Raw genomic sequence first — 23,827 nt, 5'->3', positions numbered from 1 at the left:
ACCGTTGATGGTGCTTGTGCGTGAGTGGTCATTGAACCCATTGGTTGGCGCAGGGGTGGATTTGGTGGTGGCGTGAATTGTTGGTGGGGAACTGGTTGTGGTTGAAAATTGGTTGCTAGTGGTGGCGTTGGTGCTTGAAGTGCAGCAAGTTGTCGAAGGATGGATTGTAGAGATGATTCCAGAGTTTGTAAGGTAGTATTGATGTGAGAAATTTCAGTACCTTGAAGAGTGGATCGTTGTTGAAGTTCTGAAAGGACTTGACGTATGTCCTCTGGAGAAGAGGAATCACCGAGGGTGGACCTGTCTGATACCACGTTGTTAGGTTCCTCACGAGCCATGGATCTTGTCACCCTCCTCTCTTCTCTTCCTTCCATTACCTTGCTTGACGTTGAGATGGAATGAGGGGTTGAAGGGAATTGATTTTCGGAAAGGAGAAGTGGGGAAAAAACGGAAGAGAGCTTGAAGGAGCTCTTGACCTGTTTATCTAAATTACGTTAACTAAAGTGAACTCAATTGATAATCTTCATTACCCCAGCCATCCCCTTAAATAGGGTGGAGGACGTCCAAAACCCTAAAGACCTCTTGGGTCAATGGTTCAAACCAATAAATGCTAAACCAACCCAAACCAAGAAACAATTACATGGAAATTGAAAAACACATTCATTAATTCCTACGCCTATTGGTAACTCGTGATGCTATAGAGTCCATAACAAGTGTCCACCACCGTGTCCCTCCACAGGACAACGACTCTCAAGTGGTATGAGACATAAAAGCCATTACAGAGGGGGGATAACATAGATGTAATAATAATTTTCTCCTTCACGGTTTCCCAATGTGATATATAACATGAAAGAGAACCCAAGAAATAATGTCCCCAAAGAGACATAATAGTAGCAACTGTATATAACACGACCATCTTCCAACAAATTTAACACGAACCAAATAATAAACTTTGCAAAAGAACCCATAAAATAATCCGATGTAAAAATTTCTTCTTTGATGCACAAGTTTGATCTTTTGTGCTCCCCCTTTCTTGAATATTTTTGTCACATAAACTTATTCACAACATATGAAATAAAGTACCTTTCTTGTACTTCTTCTACTTCTCGCCCTCAAGCTGGGAGGTAATGGCAGTGATCCCAGCTTGAACCAAATATCATAGATGTAGCCATAAGCCCAAATAATAGAGATTTATAAATAATCCCTCAAACATGGAAGAAGTGAGATATTTTCTGATATATCAACTCAAAAGGTGACACAAAATATTGGGCAAAAATTTGGATTTTTCAATACAACAGTATACCAACATGACCTTTGATTCTTCCATTGCAAATATATCTTTAAATATAGATCAGATTGACATAAAAATTTCTTGGTATGAAACTAGACTTAAATACCTTTCTTCTAAGTATAAGTTCACTTCATAAAATATAATTATAAGAAGATAAATAATCTGATAGGTTTCTGTCTCTGTCATCTAGCCGAACTAAGTATTGTTTCTACTGTTTTTCCAGAATGACCATTGATTCTTCAAAGATCAATATCTCCTTATAGAAAAATCATACCAAGAATTGGTTTAATATTTAAGAAAATAGACTTACATATCTTTTGTTTTATATATATTTATCCATATAAAGTCTCTTTCTTGATAGCATACAATACCTCAGAAGTTGAGGCTTTCTGCTGCTGTTCGAAACTCTTTTTAAATCTGAACTTTGCTGCTTCAAATATTGATTTCTCTTTGTAAATAACTCAGATAAAAAATTGGCTGAATAAGAAAAAGAATATACTTACATATATTTATTTTCATATATATTTCTCCATATAGATTCTAGATCTTGATATAAAAAATACCTCAGAATCTAAAGATTTCTACTACTGCTCGAACCTTTTTGCAATCTGACCTTTGCTCATTCAAATATCAATATCTCTCTGTATATAGCTCCAATTGGAACAAATATTTTTTATTTCGAAAGTAGACTCAAATATATTTCCGTCAATATGTAATTTACACTATAAAAAACTCCTTATAGAGGTAAAAAATGGAAAGGAAACTACTAGTGTAGAGACTGTAAAAAATAACTACGAACCTAGACCTAGGGTTTAGGGTTTAGGGTTTAGAGAAAAGGATCACATCAACTCACAGAACTTACTCTGATACCATGTTGAATTTATGGAAAAGTGAAATACTTCATTTAAATCAATAACTTGTTGTAATTAGAGTAAATGACCCTCTATTTATAATAGAGGATGGTAGTAAAGTCCAATTATAATAAAACTACCCTTCTCCCAATTACACCCAAACTCTAACACTTAAAGATAATTCCTAGCGTAATTAAATAACTCAATATTGATAAAAGACAAACATAACTCAAACTAAAACTCTTCTTGGTTGTGACCATAAGATAAGATACTTTTGTGAGTCCTTGATCTTCCAACTGATGTGATAAGGATGACAGCTCATGGTAATCATTGTGGGTCCTACTTCTTATGGGCTTGGACCCATCATGTGGCCTTCCTTGGTCATGTGGCCCATCTTATAATAATATTATATATGTGGGCCTTCCTTGGTCGTGTGAGCTTGAACTTATCTTCCAACAAAGGGGTAAGAGTAATGAGAAAAACTAGCATTGATTTTAGGTTAATTTTAGGGTAAACAGGCTTAGAGTTCTCCTTAACGATCTCTAGGGTTTTCAAGGTTCCCTTTGGCTTGATTTTCATCTTCTTCTCCATGTCTCCCTACAATTCCACCATGTCTTTCTACAGTTTCCCATGGTCGAACTAGAACCGTAACAACGAATCTTTGTGTCAGATCTGAGACCATAACAACTGGTATCAGAGCGAGAACACAATGCGCCATTTTATATCCCCAGAAGAATGGATGGCGATGAAAAGAGAAATATCCCTGGAAGAATGGATGGTGATGCATAGAGAAATCAGAGAAATGCAGTGGTTGAAGAGAAAAATATACGGGAATGGCGTGCAGCCTACATGAAAATTTTTCTGGTAAGGAAGCAACTGGCTTCTGCAAAAAATATCATACGACCTGAAATCTCCGAGTAGGACATACGCAAAGGGAAAGTAGTAGAAGTTTTCTCGGACGGGGCAACAGGCCACGGGCTGGAAAAATCACCAATTTTGTCCTGTTTACCAGCCGAAGGCCTTGTGAAAGATTTGGGGGAAACCTCAAAGCCAAATGGGCAGAGAGGCCATACTTCAGAAAAATCTAAGATTTCCGTGCAAGGAAATACAAGGCCCAACCGCGGCGATTAATATTTGGACCATGCTTCAGACAAATTCAAGATTTCCGCATAAGGAAATCCAAAGCCGAACAAAGTGACGACGATTTGGGGAAATTGGAGGGGTATGTTGTTAAGCACCTAGCCAATACTACCCAAAAGACCGGCCTATCAGGAGCGGAAGACATAGGTACTTAACCCAGGACCATAACATCACACCCCACCTTCACGAGCCGATGACCACAGCGGCGCAACGACACTGGCCCAACCCGGTGGCCTACTATGGCTGCGGCCTACTCTTAGTGCCCCTTCGTAGTTCTCCAGGTCGCCCCCTCCGCTAGGTCACCCCTTCCGAACCTACCAGTAATTTTAATCCAGCCTTTGCGGTCCCCGGGACTCGAACTCGCGACGTGAGAGCCTGTTCTGATACCAAATGTTAAGCACCTAGCCAATACTACTCGAAAGACCGGCCTGTCAGGAGCGGAAGACATAGGTACTTAACCCAGAACCATAACATATGCTGCCAAAGCCCCTTAGACAACCCTTTTAAGGGTATGGTGGTAATTTTGAGGAGGTCACTTTTACTTCCCACTAGTCTTCAACCATGAAGTATAAAAAAAACACTACTCTTGTTCAATATATAAGAAGAAGCTTCAATCACTAATATAATCCAAGGTTTAATAACCGAGCCTTAAAATAAAACTGAGACTTAGCAAGTCTCATTTAAATATTAATTCACTTTTTATATGGATAAGTGAAACAACTCCAACAAGCTAACCCAAATATGAACCAACTCAAGGGAAGAAGAAAGAACCAAACCAACCCGAGATCCCAATCAAATTCAAGCATTAAGTAAGGAAACCTCATGCTGGCCGAGATCAAATTAAGTAAACACATGTCTTTCTTAATCACGAAAGAATAATAACCAAGGATATAATCAAATCAAATTAGCCACTAAATCAAAACATTGACAATCTTCCACTAAATCAGCCTCTTCTAAAAAATAACCAAGAAAACTTTCCTTTTGAGTTATGGCACCACTGCACCAAAAGATCTCAATCTTAACTTACATTAATTATTTTAGGTAAGAAGAAAATTAATCATGGCAAGTAATAATCATATAAAAAAAATCTAGATCAAGGTAGAGATTTGTTTCCAGATAGGAAACTTTACTTCTATGAATTAGGCCCCAATTATCTTGCAAAAAGACAACCTTTTACTTCCTTTTTTTTTATTGAGTTTTTTGGTAAGTTAATCCACCCTCTATCTCAATGTGGAGTACTTCCCAATGAGAGGGAGAATACTTGTATTAACAAAAAAAATTCAGCACTTCAAGTTACCTTCACGAGTAAAATATTTTTGAACATCAACTTATCATCAACAAACAATTAAACCCCAAGAGCTCTTAATCATGTAAGCATGGCTTCCTTTAATTATAAACTCATGAAACTAGTGATAAATAAACCTAGTGTTGAAGATAAAATATGGAAGAGTCTTACATGACTCTCACAATAAGAAGTCTTATAGATCCAAAATTATTATGGAGGGAGGTCTCATAGAAGAGTTTCAGTTTAAAGGTATTTTAGTTATGTTAGTCTTCTTGTAACATGACTTAGTCAACCCACAAAGATAATGTGATCATTTTTTGATCTATTATCAGTTTAGGTTCGTATATGTTATAATGTGGGACCCACCATGGCTACAGAAGCTGGTGGGATCCACCATGAGCTCGAGAGGTGTCAACAAGAGTCCTCATACAAAGTTGTTGAATTTATCAAAAATAAAATACTTCTTATGTGATTGGGCCCATCTTGTGGGCCTTCTTTGGTCGTGTGGATCATCTTATAATACTTTTAGATATGTCGGCCTTCATTGGTCATGTGGGATGGAGCCCATCTTCCAACACTCCCCCTCAAGCTGGGGGTGACAGAACATCATGAACTCCCAGCTTGCAGCAAATGATGTATTGAATCTTTTTGTATAAAATGGCACATCTTCCAATATGCATTCATCTTCCAGCACTCCCCCTCACACCGTTGTGTCCTTCCAGGAGGCCCTACTAGCATAATATAAGTGAGAGTAAAAATCACTCCTAGCTGGTAAGACATTGCTCTATACTCCAGTCCTAATGCTCGATGTAGGGCACACTCAGTCTTTTATAGGTAGTGTGTCTATCAACATTGGTCTGAAGTGTCCACCACCGTGTCCCTCCACATTGCAACGACTCTCAAGTGGTAGGAGTAATAAAAGTCATTATAGGGGGTAGTGGGTTTATTTATAATGGTGTCCAAATCCGGACACTGACTCTCATGGTATCCCAACTGTGATATTTTTTAGTGTTAAATTTATCATGGTGTCCCAATCCAGGCACCGACTCTCATGGTGTCCCAACCTTGATATTTTTGAGAGTCAAATAAATTATTGTATGAAAAAGTGTTGAATTTATGGAAAAGTGAAATACTTCATTGACATCAATAACTTGTTGTAATCAGAGTAGATGAACCTCTATTTATAATAGAGGAAGGTAGTACAGTTCAATTAGAATAAAAATACCCTTGTCCCAATTACACCCAAACTCTAACACTTAAAGATAAGTCCTAACATAATTAAATAACTCAATATAGATAAAAGACAAATATAATTAAAACTAAAACTCTTCTTGGTTGTGATCACTAGATAAGACACTTTTATGAATCCTTCTTGATCTTCCAAGTGATGTGATAAGGATGCCAGCTCATGGTAATCATTGTGGATCATACTTCTTATGGTCTTGGGCCCATCTTGTGGGCCTTCCTTGTTCGTGTGACTCATATTTTTAATAATCTTGGATATGAGGGATTTCCTTGGTCATGTGGGCTAGAGTTTATCTTCCAACACTCCTCCTCAAACTGGGGGTGAGAGAGCAATATGAATTCCCAGCTTGCTCCAAATGATGGATAGAATATTTTTGTACAAAATGGCACATCTTCCAATACGCCTTCATCTTCCAACATTCCCCCTCACGCTGTTGCGTCCTTCCATGAGGCCCTGTGACATAAGTGAGAGTAAAAATCACTCCTAGCCTGTAAGCCATTGCTTCATACTCCAGTCCTAATGTTGGATGTAGGGCACACTCCGTCTTCTATCGATAGTGTGTCAATCGGCATAGCTCTGAAGTGTCCACCACCATGTACCTCCACAGGACAACGACTCTCAAGTGATAGGAGACATAAAAGCCATTATTAGGAGGGGGGGGAGGGGGGGTATTACGTAGATGTAATAATATGTTCCTCCGTTATAAACTTCCAACCACAAATAATTTTGATATTTTTGACAGGGATGAAATTCCTCCATCATGGACTTCCAACCACAAATAATTATGATCTTTTTTACGGGGATGAAGTTCCTCCGTCATGGACTCCCAACCACAAATAATTTTGATCTTTTTGACGGGTTAAAATAAATGATGATATGAAGCTACCACTTCTTCAATAATAATATCCCCAAAGAGACATGATAGCAACAGCTGTATATAACATGACCATCTTTCAACACATATAACACGAACCAAATAATAAACTTTGTTACAAAACCCATTAAATAATCCGATATAAAACTTTTTTATTTGATGCACAAGCTTCATCTTTTGTGCTCCTCCTTTCTTGAATATTTTGGTCACATAAACTTATTCACAACATATGAAATAAAATACCTCTTTCTTGTACTTCTTCTACTTCTCCCCCCTCATGCTGGGAAGTAATGGCAGTGATCCCAGCTTGAACCAAATATCATAGATGTAGCCATAAGCACAAATAACAAAGATGTATAAATAAGCCCTTAAACCAGGGAGAAGTGAGATATTTTCTGATATAAGAACTCAAAAAGTGACGCAAAACAACGGGCATAAATTCGAATGTTTCAATACAACAGAATACCAGCATGACCTTTGATTCTTCCAATGCTAATATATCTTTAAATATAGATCAGATTGACTTAAATTTTCTCCTTATGAAAGTAGAATTAAATACCTTTAATCCCAGTCTAAGTTAACTTCATAAAATATAATTATAATAAGATAAATAATCTGATATATTTCATTCTCTGTCATCTGGCCGAACTAAGTTCTGTTTCTACTATTTTTTCTAAACGACCATTGACTCTTCCAAGATCAATATCTCCTTATAAAAGACATAATATAATTGGTTGAATATTTAAGAAACTAGACTTACGTATCTTTCTTTTTATATATAATTATCCATATAAACTCTCTTTCTTGATAGCATAAAATACCTCAGAAGTTGAGGCTTTCTATTACCACTCGAACCAGTTTTTCAATCTGACCTTTGTTGCTTCAAATATAGATTTCTCTTTGTAGATAACTTAGATAAAAACTTGGTTGAATAGGTAAAATAATAGACTTATAGATATTTCTCCATATAAAGTCTACTGCTTGATAGCAAAAAATACCTCGGAATCGGAAGCTTTCTGCTACTACTCGAACCTTTTGCAATCTGACCTTCGCTCATTCAAATATTGATATCTCTCTGTAGATAACTCCGATTGGAACAAATATTTTTTATTTGGAAAATAGACTCAAATATATTTCTGTCAATATGTAATTGGCAATATGAAAACTATGTATAGATGTAAAAATTCAAATAAAACTACTGGTGTAGGGACAAAAAAAAAACTACTAATCTAGACCTAGGGTTTAGGGTTTAGAGAAAAGGACCACATTACCTCCGTGAGTTGACCACGTCAACTCATAGAACCAGCTCTAATACCATGTTGAATTTATGGAAAAGTGAAATACTTCTTTGACATCAAGAACTTGCTGTAATCAGAGTACATGAACATCTATTTATAATAGAGGAAAGTAGTAGAGTGTAATTACAATAAAAATACCCTTGTCCCAATTACACCCAAACTCTAACACTTAAAGATAAGTCCTAACATAATTAAATAACTCAATATAGATCAAAGACAAACATAACTCAAACTAAAACTCTTCTTGGTCGTGACCATAAGATAAGATACTTTTGTGAGTCCTTCTTGATCATCCAACTAATGTGATAAGGATGCCAGCTCATGGTAATCATTGTTGGTCATACTTCTTAAGGGCTTGGGCCCATCTTGTGGGCCTTCCTTGGTCGTTTGAGCTAGATTTTATCTTCCAAAAAAAAGGTACTGAGGCCATCTCTTCTTCAATAATAATGTCTCAACCAAAGAGACATAATAGTAGTAGATGTAATGTAACATGACCATCTTCCAACACATATAATACGAACCATAATAATAAACCTTGTAGAAGGACCCATGAAATAATCATAATCCAATATAAATATTTTTTCTTAGATGCATAAGCTTCATCTTTTGTGTTTCCCATTTCTTGAAATTTTTTGTCACATAAAACTTATCCACAACATATGGAATAAAATACCTCTTGTACATCTTCTACTTCTCCCCCTCAAGCTCGGAGGTAATGACATCGATCCCAGCTTGAACCAAATATCATAGATGTAGCAATATGCCAAAATAATAGAGATGTTAGTAATAATCCCTTAAACCAAGGAGAAGTGAGATAGTTTCCTGATATAGCAACTCAAATAGTGACACAAAACAATCAGCTTAAATTCGGATTTTTCTTTACAATAAAATACTAGCATAACCTTTGATTCTTCCAATGTGAATATGTCTTTCAATATAGATCAAATCTAAATGAAATTTTCTCTTTTTGAAAGTAGAATTAAATAATTTTCATTCAAGTATAACATCTCTTCATAAAATATAATTATCAGAACATAAATAATTAGATAGATTTCAGTGTTTGTCCTCTGGCCGAACTAAGTATTGTTTCTCCTTTTTTTTCAGAATGTCATTGTTAGGCTCTTTCCTTTCCATGGATCGAGTCACCCTTCTTTCCTCTCTTCCCTCCATTATTGATCTTGATGTTGGAAGAGAAACCTTGTTTCTTGAACGAGTAATGGTGGAACTCAATTTAGACTGAAGGAGCTTTGGAGGAAGCTCAACCTTGGACCTCAAAGGGAGAATCCGACCTTGACCTCTGAGGGAGAATCAGACCTGTAAAATATAATTTTCTCAATACTTGCCTCTCTTTTCCTTCACTTCCCCCTAAATAGGGTTGAGGACGAAAATACAAAGATGACCCATTAGGTCAAGTGGTTCACGCCACATTACACTGAACCAACCCAAATTAAACCAAACCAAATAAAGTAAACCAAACCGAATTGAAATTACATGAAAAGTAAATTGACATAATTTAATTCCTATGCCTATGGATAACTCGTGATGCTATGGAGTCCATAACATCACCCCCCCTTGGAGAAAGATCTTGTCCTCAAGCTCAAAGTATGGGTAGAGGGTGCGAAACGCCGCTAATGGCTCCCATGTCGTGTCACTGGGGTCAGCATCAGCCCATTGCACTAAGATCTCCCAATCACCCTGAATACGACGAGTTTGTAATACCTGTGTCGGGGTAGAAAGTACACGTCGCTCATGGAGTGGTGGCAGCGGGGTGTGCAGCAAGGGCAAATCACCGTGGAAGGCCTTTAATTGTGAGACATGAAAGACGTTGTGAATTCTGGCCTCTGGCAGAAGCTGCAATCTGTAGGCCACTGTCCCAATGCGGTCCATCACCCGAAAGGAACCATAATATTTTGGAGAGAGCTTGTGATGTTTGGAGGCTGTCAACGACAGCTGCCTGTAGTGTTGGAGACGCAACCAAAAGTAATCTCCAGGAGAAAAGAAGACTTCCCGGTGCTTCTTGTCATAATATTGTTTCATAGAATTTTGTGCCTTCTGTAGATGAGTGTGCACCTCTGTGATGAATGTGTCTCTTTCAGCCAATGCTTGGTCCAAAGTTGCGACTTTAGAGGCCCCTGGTTCATAGGCTAAAAGACGGGGAGGTTCTCTACCATATACTACCTTGAATGGGGTTGTGCCGAGAGCACTGTGGTAGGAGGTGTTGTAACAGAACTCAGCCCAGGCGAGCCACTTAACCCACCTCTTAGGTGAGTCCCCCACGAAATAGCGGAGATACATTTCAATGGTTCTGTTGACGACCTCTGTCTGACCATCAGTTTATGGATGGTAGGCTGAAGAAAAGGCTAACGTTGTACCTTGTAACTTGAAGAGTTCTTTCCAGAAAGTACTTGTAAACATTGCATCCCTATCACTGGTAATTGAATTAGGCATCCCATGTAATCGTACAATGTTATCCATAAAAAGTTGAGCTACCTGTGTTGCAGTGTAAGGATAAGCCAGAGGAATGAAATGCCCATATTTAGAGAAACGATCCACCACTACCAGGATAACAGATTTACCTTACGAAGAGGGAAGTCCATCTATGAAGTCCATAGAAATATCAGACCAGACCTGTGACAGAAGCTGAAGTGGTTGGAGCAACCCCGCTGGACTTAATGTTTCAGCTTTATTCCACTGACAAGTCTGACAAGCCGCCACATAATCAGCTATACTGCGCTTCATGCCCCTCCAATAAAATTCCCTACTGATTCGAAAATATGTTTTCTGTCGGCCCTCATGTGTACTGTCATGGAAGGAAGCCAAAATTTTGTTAATCAGAGGGGATGTGTGGTGTAGAAAAATTCTGTTTTTGTAGAGGACGAGATTGTCCTGAACCGTCCAATGTGGTGTCGATGTGCCCTGCTGGATATCCTTGCATAAGGAGATAATATCTGGGTACTATTGTGCCTCTTCCGGTATAGAATCCAACAAGAGAGCTCTGGGCTGACTTATGGCATTTAATTGCGGCTATGGAATGTCCCGGTGAGATAAGGCATCAGCCCCTACATTCAAACTTCCCGGTTTATACTCGACAAAAAAGTCAAACCCCATAAGCTTACTTAACCAATGCTGTTGTGGTGAAGTAGTGAGATGCTGCTCAAGAAGATACTTGAGGCTGCAATGATCAGTGCGAATCAAAAAACAACGTCCCCAAAGATAAGGGCGCCAATGCTGTATAGCTTTCGCCAATCCAATCAATTCCCTCTCATAAGTTGCCAACTTGTGGTGGTGTTGGCCCAGTTGACGGCTAAAATAAGCAATCGGGTGGCCCTGTTGGTGCAACACTGCGCCAATACCGCCCCCTGAAGCATCACATTCCACTACAAAGGACTCCTCAAAGTCGGGGAGCTGCAAAACTGGGGCTGATGATAAGGCGTCTTTCAATTGCTGAAAGGAATAAGCTGCTGTCTCTGACCAGGTAAAAGCATTTTTCTTGAGGAGATTGTTGAGCGGAGCTGCAAGCTGGCCATAGCTACGAATAAATTTTCTATAATATCCAGCTAGGTCCAAAAATCCTCTTAAGGCTGTAATAGATGTAGGAATAGCCAATCTGTGACCGCTTGTATCTTACTCTGGTCTACCTTCACCCTTGATGCTGAAATAACATGACCCAAATATGCCACTTCTGATGTACCCATAGAACATTTTGACCGATTTAAAACCAAATGATGTGAACGTATAAGAGAAAATACCTGGTGAAGGTGTTGAAGATGTTCTTCCCAGCTGTTGCTATAGACCAAAATATCGTCTAAAAAGACCAATACATATTTTCTCAAGAGAGGGGAAAATACCTCATTCATGAGGGCCTGGAAGGTGGAAGGCGCATTTGATAGACGAAATGGCATTACGAGGAATTCAAAATGGCCGTGATGCGTGCGGAACGCTGTTTTCTCCACATATTATGGATGAACTCGGATTTGATGATAGCCAGATTTCAAATCGAGTTTAGTAAATATAGTAGCTCCATGTAGCTCATCTAACAGTTCGTCCACCACTGGAATAGGAAATTTATCTTTAATTGTATGGGCATTGAGTTGTCGGTAATCCACACTGAACCTCCATGACTTATCATGCTTGCGGACTAGTAATACCGGTGAAGAAAAAGGAGACCTGCTGGGCTGAATAATACCCTGTGCTAACATCTGCTGGCACTGCCTTTCAATCTCATCCTTCTGTAAGTGAGGGTAACGATACGGACGTACCACTACCGGCTCGGTCCCCGTTTTCAAACGGATACGGTGATCACAGTGCCTAAGTGGCGGTAAGGCAGTAAGGTCTTGAAAGATATCCTCAAATTCTGTAAGTAAGTGAGATAACTGGCATGTATTTGTGGACTGGACCTGGGCAACCTGTAGTGCACAGGTGAGTGGTGCTTGTGTGCCATGCAATATAATATGATGTTGGTCCTCTATAAAAGACATGGACAGAGCTTGGAAATCCCATAGTATTGGTCCCAACAATTGTAGCCATTTAATTCCTAGCACCAAATCGAATCCTGATAGTGGAATCACCAGAAAATCTGCAACAAATTTATATCCCTCAATATCAAAGCGTGTGGCTAGTGATATGCCTACACTAGTAATTTTATCCCCATTGGCTACTGATACAGAAAGACCATTCTGTTGCTGTACTACTAACCCAAGTTGTTCTGCTGCCTGCTGACTGATGGAATTATGTGTACTATCCGAGTTAACTAAAGCCAGTAACTGTAAATGATGTAATTGGGCTTTAACCTGCATTGTGCTTGCACTACGTAGACCAGTCATAGCATGAAGGGAAATCTCTGGATCTTCTTGGTCAGTTTCCACAATTTCTTCCTCTTGTGGTATTTCGTCTCCATCCTCCCACAGACATATACTGAATAATTGTTTGCAGTAGTGACCAAAAACATACTGTTCATCACAGTTAAAATAGAGGCCCTTGGCCTTTCTCTGCTCCATTTCCTGTCTAGTAAGTTTTTTGAAGTAAGGAGCAGGTGGAGCTGAATTAGAGATGTCTGGGAGTGGGGCTGCACTGTCTCTAAATCTTGGAGGTCCATAGGAATGGTTTGGCGCAGAGGCATTGTGCCTTCCTGGCCAAGCTGGTTTTCTGACCAGTGACTCCTTTAGAACGCGTTGCTTGTGCTCAATTGCTCTGGCTAAATTCATAGCGTGGTCTAAATCTTTAGGAGCATGTAATTCAACTTCTAAACGCAAAGCTTCTGTCAAACCAACAGTAAAAATATGAACATACTGTGTGTGGCTAACAAACTGGTTTGCTCGGGCTAACCTTTCCTGGAAGGTCTTTTGGTACACCTCTAGTGTTCCAATTTCTTTGCAATTGATTAATTCGCCCAATGGATTGCTACTAGCAGGAGGACCAAATCTCATCATGCAAGACTGTCTAAAAGTTGCCCAATCCTGAACCACTTGGTCATTTCGAAATTGGTGGTACCATAGAAGCGCTTCATCGAGCATGTGGTAGGCGGCCAAATACACTTTCTCATCCGCAGGTGTTTTTTGATGGTAAAAGAACTGATCACACTTGTCTAACCAAATCAAATGGTCCTTAGACCCATCATACGTAGGAAAGTCAAGTTTTAAATACTTGGGCACAATGTTTGGTCCTTGAACAGCAGGCCCCAGATGGGAATGGTGTTGACGCATTGGTGGTTGTGGGGGAGGTAGTGGGTGGAATGGATGGTGTTCGGCCGGTGGAGAGTAGGCAGTTGGAGGTTGGGCTCGTGTATCATGGTCCTCTTGTCGCCGGAGGAGAGCTTGGATGGCAGCATCCATTGATTTTATTGCCTCACGCAAATCAGAGGTTGTTTGACGCACCTCTTCCAGGGCATGAGCCTGGTTATCTGTCCTTTGCCTATTATCTTCCACTAACTGTCTCAAATCGTTAGGGGAAGAGGAATCCCCAAGGGTGGACCTGTCTGATACCAAGATGTTAGGTTCTTCCCTTGCCATGGATCGAGTCACCCTTCTTTCCTCTCCTCCCTCCATGGTTGATCTTGACGTTGGAAGAGAAACCTTGTTTCTTGAACGAGTAATGGTGGAACTCAATTTAGAATGAAGGAGCTTTGGAGGAAGCTCAACCTTGGACCTCAAAGGGAGAATTCGACCTTGACCTCTGAGGGAGAATCAGACCTGTAAAATATAATTTTCTCAATACTTGCCTCTCTTTTCCTTCACATCCCCCTAAATAGGGTTGAGGACGAAAATACAAAGATGACCCATTAGTTCAAGTGGTTCACGCCACATTACACTGAACCAACCCAAATTAAACCAAACCAAATAAAGTAAACCAAACCGAATTGAAATTACATGAAAAGTAAATTGACATAATTTAATTCCTATGCCTATGGATAACTCGTGATGCTTTGGAGTCCATAACAGTCATTGACTCTTCCAAGATCAATATATCCTTATATAAAAATCATACCTAGTGGTTGAATTGGTAAGAAATTAGACTTACATATCTTTTTTTTATATATATATTTCTCAATATAAAGTCTCTTTCTTGAGAGCATAAAATACCTTATATGTTGAAGCTTTCTACTGCTGCTCGAACCTCTTTTGCTATTTGACCTTTGCTGCTTCAATATCAATTTCTCTTTGTAGATAACTCAGATAAAAAATTGGTTGAATAGGTAAAAGAATAGACTTATAGGTCTTTATTTGGATATATATATTTCTCCATACAAAGTCTACTTCTTGATAGCATAAAATAGCTTGGAAACCTTTTTTGCAATCTGAACTTCACTCATTAAAATATTGTTATCTCTTTGTATATAACTCTGATTGGAAAAAATATATTTTTTCTTGGAAAGTAGACTCAAATACCTTTTCCTCGATATATAATTTTCAATATTAACTTCTCATTATAGAGGTAAACAACACAAATCAAGCTACGGGTATAGGGACAGAAAAAAAATAACTACGAACCTAGACTTAGGGTTTAGGGTTTAGAGAGAAAGATCTCATTACCTCTATGGGTTGACCAAGTCAACTCACAGAACCTGCTCTGATACCATGTTGAATTTATGAAAAAGAAAAATACTTTTTATGTGCTTGGGCCCATCTTGTGGGCATTCTTTGGTCGTGTGGCTCATCTTATAATACTTATAGATATGTGGGTCTTCCTTGGTCATGTGGGATGGAGCCCATCTTCCAAAAAAAGTGGGTCTAGCTAAGAGACAAGGAACATGTGCTGGAATTAAATAAAAGATTTGAAGATCAAGTGGGACCCACAAAGATACCATGAGCTGGATGATCAAAGATACCATGAGCTGGTATATCTATCAACATGAGCTGGACAATCATGTGGAACCCACAAAGATAAGATCATGATGTGGCTTCTATCTTGTTTCACATGATTAAAGAAGAGTTAGAAGTTGAGTTAAAGTAGTCTGTTAAATAGATAATGTAATTTTATCACATCAGGCTTATCTTGGAGAGTTCTAGTTGGAATGTAATGAGGAGTCCTAAAATTACTTCTACATGGACTCTATTACCTCCTCAAATATGAATAGAGGTGATTGTAACTCGGAATTCATCAAACAAGTTTCTTATTTTTTTTTTCCTCTATCGTGTGAAGTGTTCTCTCTCCACTCTCTTTTATTTTCCTTCTCTTCTCTCTCTACCTGAGAGCTCTTCTCTTTTTCCTTTTTTTCTTTCTCTCTCCCCTTGCTTGAGGTATTATTCGTGGAGTCATGAATTCAACAAGGCATCAAACCTACCAATTTAGGATCCCCATTATGCTGTATGAAGATGTGATTAAAAGCTGCTCATAAAAGGCTCCTTATGAAGCACCATTGAAGCTCAAGAAATAAGTATTTATTTCTGATATTATTAATTTTATGAAAATGGTTTTTGGTATTAAGAGGTGGTTTAGAGATGTCCTTATGCATCTTTTCATCTTATGAAATTATGAGAATATATGCATCTTGGATTATCTTTATTATCAAGGCAGTTTTTTGTCGGTTTTCACAATACTTTGATTGAGAGCAGTGCATATTGGTTTTTTTTTATAAATATGGGGGAACAAGATTCCCGGATAAAGATGGAGGATGTTGTTATGCACACAATAGTATTATTACTTTAATTGTTTTTGTTTAATTACTTTATTTATTTCAATTTTAGGCCACATGAGTATTTTTGGAATATTTTATTTATAGCGGTATTTTTGTAATATTTTATTTTAAACCCTAATAGGGTGAACCCTATTTAAGGGGTAAGATTAATGAGAAAAGACAATCTTTTAAAATTAGGTTAAATCTAGCATAAAAAGGCTTGAGATCACCTTCTTGATCTCGAGGTTATGGTTTTCCCAAATAACCCACGTATTCTCTAATCCTCCATTGATCTTCGTCTTCCCCATGTCTTCCTACTATCTCTACAGTAATGCATGGCAGACCCGTAACTCGTGACAGATCCAAGATCCTCCCAATGAATGCTTGTGTCAGATTCGGGACCGTAACAACTGGTATCAGAGCAAGAATACAATGGGTTATTCATTGTCCCCTAAAGAATGGATTGTTCTAGACGAGGTACGTGATTCAATGGAAAAGGTATGCGAAGGATTGGGAGAAGTAAAAGAATCATTGCAGGAGGGAATGAGTAGAACTTCTATTGAAATTTTTGCGCAGAAGAGGGATATCGATGTCGCAGAAAAGAAGAAGGTCATACGACCTCAAATCTTCGAGTACGAAATACACACTGAGACAGTCGATCGAGAAGCTGTCTCGGATGGGAAAATAGGTCACCTGCAAGACACTGTTTTACCAGCCGAAGTCCTTGCAGAAGAGGTAGACGCGGTTTTAGACGAGCAGAAAGACCATGCCTTGGAAACATTCAATATTTCCATGCAGGGAGATCCAAAGCCGCACAGCGGGGACCAAGATTTGGGGCATTCAGTACGGTTTTCTGCCAAAACATCATCAGTAGTGGAAGATACTGGAGCGACCCAAAATCCTACTACATGGGCTATAGCTGATTGAAGTGTTTTCTGAGTTGGGTATAATTACTTCATGTAAGATTATGCGAGCTGCAAGTAGCATATTGGTTGAGAAAATATCATCAGCTGAGTGGAGGGAACTAATTGTAGGAGAGAGGGTCCCACGATTCACAAAAGGAGCAATCAGATTAGTTAAGGGCTCTCTGGATTTTTTCGGTATCAATCAGTATACTTCAACTTCTATTTATGATTCTGGATCGACATATCAGGCAGTAAAAGATTGCAATGCTGGTTTTGCTTATGAACGAGATGGAGTGCCAATTGGTCCTAGAGAAAATTCAGTGTGGCTCCACATCATCCCATGGGGAATGTATAAAATAGTCAAGTACGTAAAGGAGAATTTCAATAACCCAACAGTCTTCTTAACTGAAAACAGTATTGAACCTGCTTTGAAAAAGCAGCTCATCATTTCTGCTACTCTCATGTCTATTGGTATTGCTATTGTTAGCTGGATTGGCTTGCCATGGTCCTTTACAATCTACAATTTTGGAGCCCAGAAGGTTGTGAAGAACTGGGAGTTGTTCTTCTGTGTTGCTGTTGGTCTGTGGACTAGACTTGTCATTGGGCTCGTAACTGAATACTACACCAGTAATGCTTACAGCCCTGTGCAAGATATTGCTGATTCCTGTAGGGTAGGAGCTGCCACAAATGTGATCTTTGGGCTGGCTTTGGGATATAAGTCTATCTTTATTCCCATTTTTGCAACTACAGTCAGCATTTTTGTCCGTTTTAGTCTTGCTGCTATGTATGGTTTTGAAGTGGCTGCTTTTGGGATGTTGAGCACCATCGCCACTAGGTTGGAAATTGATGCATATGGACCCATGAGTGACAATGCCGGAGGTCTTGCAGAGATGGCGAGCATGAGCCATAGGATACGTGAGAGACCCGATGCCCTTGTTACTGCTGGAAACACTACTGGTACTATTGGAAAGGGATTTGCGATTGGTTCAGCTGCCCTGGTGTCTTTAGCTCTTTTTGGTGCTTTTGTGAGCCGGGCTGCACTTTCAACTGTGGATGTTTTGACACCTAAAGTCTTTATTGGGTTGATTGTGGGTACAATGCGGGCAGAGGGAAGGCAGTGCCATCCGGGACTGAGGGCAGACAAATATGCTGCTTGGGGCGATGTAGCTAGATTCAACACGCATTCCTATATTCGACTATAAAAAATGTTTCTAGAGGGAATGCTTTAGTTTTGGGCGTCCGGAGGGCAGACATAACTATTGAGGATGCTAATGGGGACTAGGTGGAGACGTCGGCATACAGGCCCTACTTCCGAGCTTGACGACAAGCTCGTTCTTCCAGGGGGGTGTAATGTTATGCAAATAATAAAAAAAAATTAAAATTTTTTTCTTTAATTTACTTTATTTATATCAGTTTTAGGCCACAAGGGTATTTTTGGAATATTTTATTTATAGGGGCATTTTTGTAATATTTTATCTTAAACCCTAACAGGATGAACCCTATTTAAGGGGTAAGAGTAATGAGAAAAGACAAGCATTGAGAATTAGGTTAAATCTAGCGTAAACAGGCTTGAGATCACCTTCTTGATCTCGAGGTTAGGGTTTTCCTAAAAAACCCACGTATTCTCTCATCCTTCATTGATCTTCGTCTTCCCCATGTCTTCCTACTATCCCTACAGTAATGCATGACAGACCCGTAACCTGTGGTAGATCCAAGATCCTCCCAACGAATCCTTGTGTCAGATCCGGGACCGTAACAGATGTTGAGCCTTTTATGAGTCATTATCCATTAAAATTATTTACTTAACAATTATTCTAAGCAACTCCATTAACCGAGTTGGTTAAAGCCTTCTACTTGGTCATATTTTAACTACTGGATTGGAGAACTATTTTACTTGATTTTTCTACTATGGCAGAAGATAATATGAGTCACAAGAGTGACATACTCAGAATCACCACTATACCCTTACGGGGGGGTGGAGGTATCAAATTTTATGAACTGGTCCACATCGGTTCGTCGATTTTTTATCACAAAGGACCTTGTTGGTCATCTCCTCAACCGTGGACCACAAATTGATGAAGATGATATATTCTATACCAAATGGTTAAAAGAGGATACATTGATTATTAGTTGGCTTATCAATAGTATGGAAGAACAAGTCTCCAATAATTTCATTCATTTAGAGATGGCTAAACAAATTTTGGAGACATGCGCAAGTTGTATTCAAGCTCCGACAACTTACAAAGGCCATATGATATTTGAGAACTGATGCTTACCACCAAAAAGGGAGACAATATACATGAATATTTGGCCCGCTTTCAAGGTCTTCTTCAAGAATGGAAGCTTGCCCAACCAACCTCTACAGATATCTCTATCCAAGATAAACAGAAAGAGGCCTTGATAACTGCCATATGCCTTGCTAACATTAAACCGCATCCTGAAGTTGCTAAGACTCACCTTCTTAGCTCTTCTCATGTTCCCACTTTTGATGATGTATGTGCTACACTTCTCTGTATTCCAGACGCTTCTCCCTCTACTACTGAAATACCATCCGCTATGTACTCTGGACATAGGGAAACACCATCTGACCAAGGCCGAGGCTGATTTTATAGAGGAGGAAGAGGAAGAGGTGGAAGGACTGGTTTTGACTGAACAGATGGGAAGGAATGCACCCATTGCAAGGGATATGGCTACACTCGAGACACATGATTTCACATGAAAGAATGCTCTATATGTGGTACATTGGGCCACTCATGTGAAAGATGTTATAAACCTAATGAGAATAAGGATAACCAAGACTTAGTGAGTGATACAAAGGTAGAGCAGTCTACTACAACAACTCAAAGCATATTTTTACTGATGAGGACTATGCACTAATCTAGAAAATGAAGACCATGATGGGGTCCACCCCAAGTAGTTCTTCACCAAATGCAGCCACCACCACTTCAGATATGTTTTCTGCCTCCTCTTCATCCATGATAATTGATTCAGGAGCCTCCGAGCATCATACAAGTAACAGACATCTTCTATACTCAGTTTCTCCATGTATTACACATAAATTTGTTATCATTGATGATGATTCACAAACTAAAGTTCAAGGGAAAGATCCACTTCTGTTACACCATTACTTCCTCTCACTGATATCCTTTTCATTCCTACTTTCCCTTTGAATCTTTTATCGGTTAGTCAGCTCACCAAATATTTTAATTGCTCCATCACTTTCTCACCCACTTCAAGTGTATTTCAAGATCTTACAACAAAGTGGGTGATTGGTGGAGGCCGTGAAAAAGGGGGGCTCTACTATTTGGATGTGCCACAAATAATATTGCATCCACTTGTGACACTAAAACCAGGTAATGGCACAACCGGTTAGGACATCCGTCCACCCAATCTCTTCATCATTTTATTCCTAAAGCGTGGTTGGACCTTCATTGTGAAGCATGTCAAATGAGTAAACATTAGAGGTCTACATACTCACCTCATCTAGAAATTAAAAGTGTCTCCCCTTTTTTGTTAATTCTCACATGAAATATTTTATTACATTCATTGATGACTTTATTTGTACCACTTGGTTATTTTTGTTTAAAGAGCATTCTGAAATACCATTGATATTTAAATATTTTAATGAAATTGTACTCACTCAGTTGGGGAAGAAAATTAAAGTCCTTCAGTCGGATAATACCAAAGAATACACATCCAAAGATCTTAACTCGTTTTGTCAAGAAAATGGCATTATTCATCAGACATCGCGTACCTAATCCCCTCAACAAAATAGTGTAGCCGAATGGAAAAACCTTCATATTCTTGAGGTAGTTCGCGATTTAGTATAGGCCATGAAAGTTTCATATTTTTATTGGCCGCATGCTGCTCTTACCGCATGTTTTCTTATAAATCAGTTACCCTCTTATGTTCTTGGTAAAAAATCTTCCTACTCTCTATTCTTACCTTATGATGAACCTTTTTCACTGCCTTTGAGTGTCTTTGGCTTTCAATGTTTTGTCCATATTTCCTCCACAAAACACAGTAAACTCGATCTCAAATCTGTGAAGTGTATCTTCTTAGGATACTCTAGCACACAAAAGGGTTATGTTTGTTATAATCCATTTCTTCAGCGCCTACTTATGTCTTGGGATGTCACATTTTTTGAAGATTCACCATATTATTCTGATAATGCTCCTCCAGGTTTATCTTCCGTACCAGGTTCTCCTCGATCGATTGTGCCTCGTGCTACAGAAACTACTCAGCCCCCAGAAACACTGGCTAACACCACACCTGCTGAGTTGTCGGATCCTACCGAGGTAAGTGCATCTTCTTCAATTATTTTTGGCCCAGAATGTGATACTCGTCCTATTGTTATTAGGAAAGAGCCCAGAACATGCACCATGCCTTCTACTTCTCATCCCATAACAAACTTTGTATCTCATCATCGTCTATCCCCTATTTGTTATCAATTTCTATTGGCTATTTTCTCTATACTTGTACCACAGTCCCTATCAGGAGGCTCTCAAATATCCAGGGTGGAGAACTGCAATCTCTTTATGAAAATCAGACATGGGCACTAGTCCCCCTTCCTTCAGGTAAGAAACCCATCGGTTGAAAAAGGGTATTTACAGTGAAACACAATCCGGATGGGTCCGTGGCTCGGTTGAAAGCTCGCCTTGTTGCTAAAGGCAATACACAATGTTATCGCATTGGTTATGAATAAACCTTCTCTTCAGCGGCTAAATTAAACTCGGTACATTTGTTATTATCTCTGACAGCTAACTCTTCCTATCAGGTCTATCAACTTGATGTAAAAAATGCATATCATAATGGGGATATTGATAGATGCCATATTCTAACATGAGAACTAGGTTAATTATAATAGAATAACCTTTATAATTGTGTTATAGGTGGTTATTTATCGATTTTCAAATGAAACGTGTAATTATTGAATTTGGCATTAATCACTGTCTATATTGCATATTTTTCTCTCCTGAATTATATTTCATTGTTTTTAAGGTTTATTTCTTCCTGAAATACTTTTTATGGATTCAATTATGGAATTTCAGGAGGATTTTGGTGGAGAAGGAGATATTTACCAAAATGCCCTTAGTGAAATGGAGGTGATTATTTAGGGCAAATCATTTTTAAAACAAAGAAAAATTGGTATCAAAGGGAAGAGGAGCGTCGAACGAAGAGGAGAGAGCGTCAACAGAAAACAAAGCATCGACCAAAACAGAGCACGACCTTGGACCGGAAACAGAGGAAGACCTGAGAGGAGTTTCCCACCATCGTTTGTCGGGCCACTGTCTTTCGCCGCGCCACCGTCGTCCACCGCCGTCCAGCAATCAAGAACAAACCCGAGGAGAGCTGGAGAGAGTCTCCGTCGAGGGAGTTCGACAGTTTCTGCTCGCCAAGCCGAGAAGTGATCCGAGAGGGCTTCTCCGGTGCCAATTCTGCTTTCCGACCATCCTCCAGCGTCTATTACATATTTTCGACCATTCCCGGAGCTATTTCGACTCCGACCAAGACTCAAGAGAGCCGGTTAGAGAACGTCAGCTCTGTTTCGCTCTTTGCCGGACATTACCTCCGTCCGTCAGCTTCTAACCGTCGTCGCCGGCGTCGTCTCTACCTCCGGCCACTCACTCTTGCTACCCGAAGCCATCAATTTCGGGAAATTGCAGCACCCGTGAGAACGAGTTGCTGCCCGAGCGAGAGGAAGGAGAAAGGGAGTAATTCATCATTTTTCAATTTAATTTTTTTATATAGTTTGAACTTAGGTTTTGAATGTTTATTGAATCTGATTTGATAATTAATGTTTATTGAATATTTGTTTTCTGGATATTTGAGTAAATGAGCTAATTAGGGTAGGATTATAATTGAGGTTGGATTTTGGTATTTTAATCCGATGTCTGTCTTTTACTCTATGTGCCCGAGAGGGGCGAGACGCAAGGATTGAGAAATCGGATCCGTGGTTACGTGGCGCTCGAGAGAGGCAAAATCACCGTAAAATCCAGAGTTGGCGTTTCCTGTTGTGCAAGTAGTTAACCAGATGATTGCTTGATAATTTAGGATATAATTAGTGTTTAGTTAATATTAATTCATCATATTTGGTTAGGCTAGTTGACTGAAGGATACACAAAATTCAGTCCTCCCTGTGGATATGACCATCGCTTCCCGCTAAATTACATGAACGATTCGTACGTTTGCGAGGTATTAAAGCCGATGTAACTAAATTTTACATCAAGTTTTTTGGCGCCTTTGCGAGGTATCAACATTAAATGATGAACCCCATTGCTGAGATTGATCACTCAACGTTTCAAAGAAGTCCCACGCCTCACTAGCACTCTTACCCACCAAACTCCCTCCACTCGTTGCATCTACCATGGATCTAACCTGGGGTGTAAGACCTTGATAAAAGTATTGCACTAAATGCCATTTCTCAAACCCATGATGCGGACACCTACGGATCAAATCCTTCAATTTCTCCCAAGCCTCATAAAAGTGTTCACCCTCCTGCTGCATAAAGTTGGAGATTTCTCTCCTGAGGGTTGTAGTTCTCTGAATGGGAAAGTACTTGGACAAAAATCTTGTGACTAATGTGTCCCATGAAGTAATACTGCCTACCTCTAAGGAGTTAAGCCAAGATTTGGCCTTATCCTTAAGTGAAAATGGAAAAAGTCTTAACCGGATAGAGTCATCTATCTAGGATCTGTGTAGCACCTCAAGAAGGATTCCTTCCTTTAAATGATTCCTTCCCTGATGAACAACTTCTCCAAGTATCCCAGTTGCCTTGGTTTGCTGACATAGTCAACTATCTTGTAACTCATAAGATTCCTGAT

The 23,827-nt window shown here is 39.3% G+C and overlaps 1 protein-coding gene and 1 non-coding gene across 2 annotated transcripts; both read left to right on the top strand.

Annotated features, from left to right (window-relative positions):
• The first annotated feature begins 17,065 nt into the window (after positions 1-17,065).
• LOC137943005 (pyrophosphate-energized vacuolar membrane proton pump 1-like) lies at positions 17,066-18,205 on the top strand. The gene has a single exon (XM_068788710.1). The coding sequence runs from the start codon at positions 17,066-17,068 to the stop codon at positions 18,203-18,205; it is 1,140 nt and encodes a 379-aa protein (XP_068644811.1).
• A 5,225-nt stretch (positions 18,206-23,430) lies between these two features.
• On the top strand, positions 23,431-23,537 carry LOC137943279 (small nucleolar RNA R71). Its single transcript, XR_011110618.1, has one exon. It is a non-coding gene; the product is annotated as a small nucleolar RNA R71 (small nucleolar RNA).
• The last annotated feature ends 290 nt before the right edge of the window (positions 23,538-23,827 follow it).

This window comes from Aristolochia californica, unplaced genomic scaffold (assembly GCF_029961685.1).
Source record: "Aristolochia californica isolate CCGP_79_NKW_82.1479 unplaced genomic scaffold, dmAriCali1.0.hap1 SCAF_10, whole genome shotgun sequence".
NCBI classification, from domain to species: Eukaryota; Viridiplantae; Streptophyta; class Magnoliopsida; order Piperales; family Aristolochiaceae; genus Aristolochia; species Aristolochia californica.
The sequence above is the reverse complement of the archived record's forward strand: the minus strand, read 5'-3'. Positions and strand labels throughout refer to the sequence as shown.

What these genes read in the sequence shown, in the direction of transcription:
- LOC137943005 (XM_068788710.1), top strand. Translation starts at nt 17,066, where the DNA reads ATGCGAGCTGCAAGTAGCATATTGGTTGAGAAAATATCATCAGCTGAG.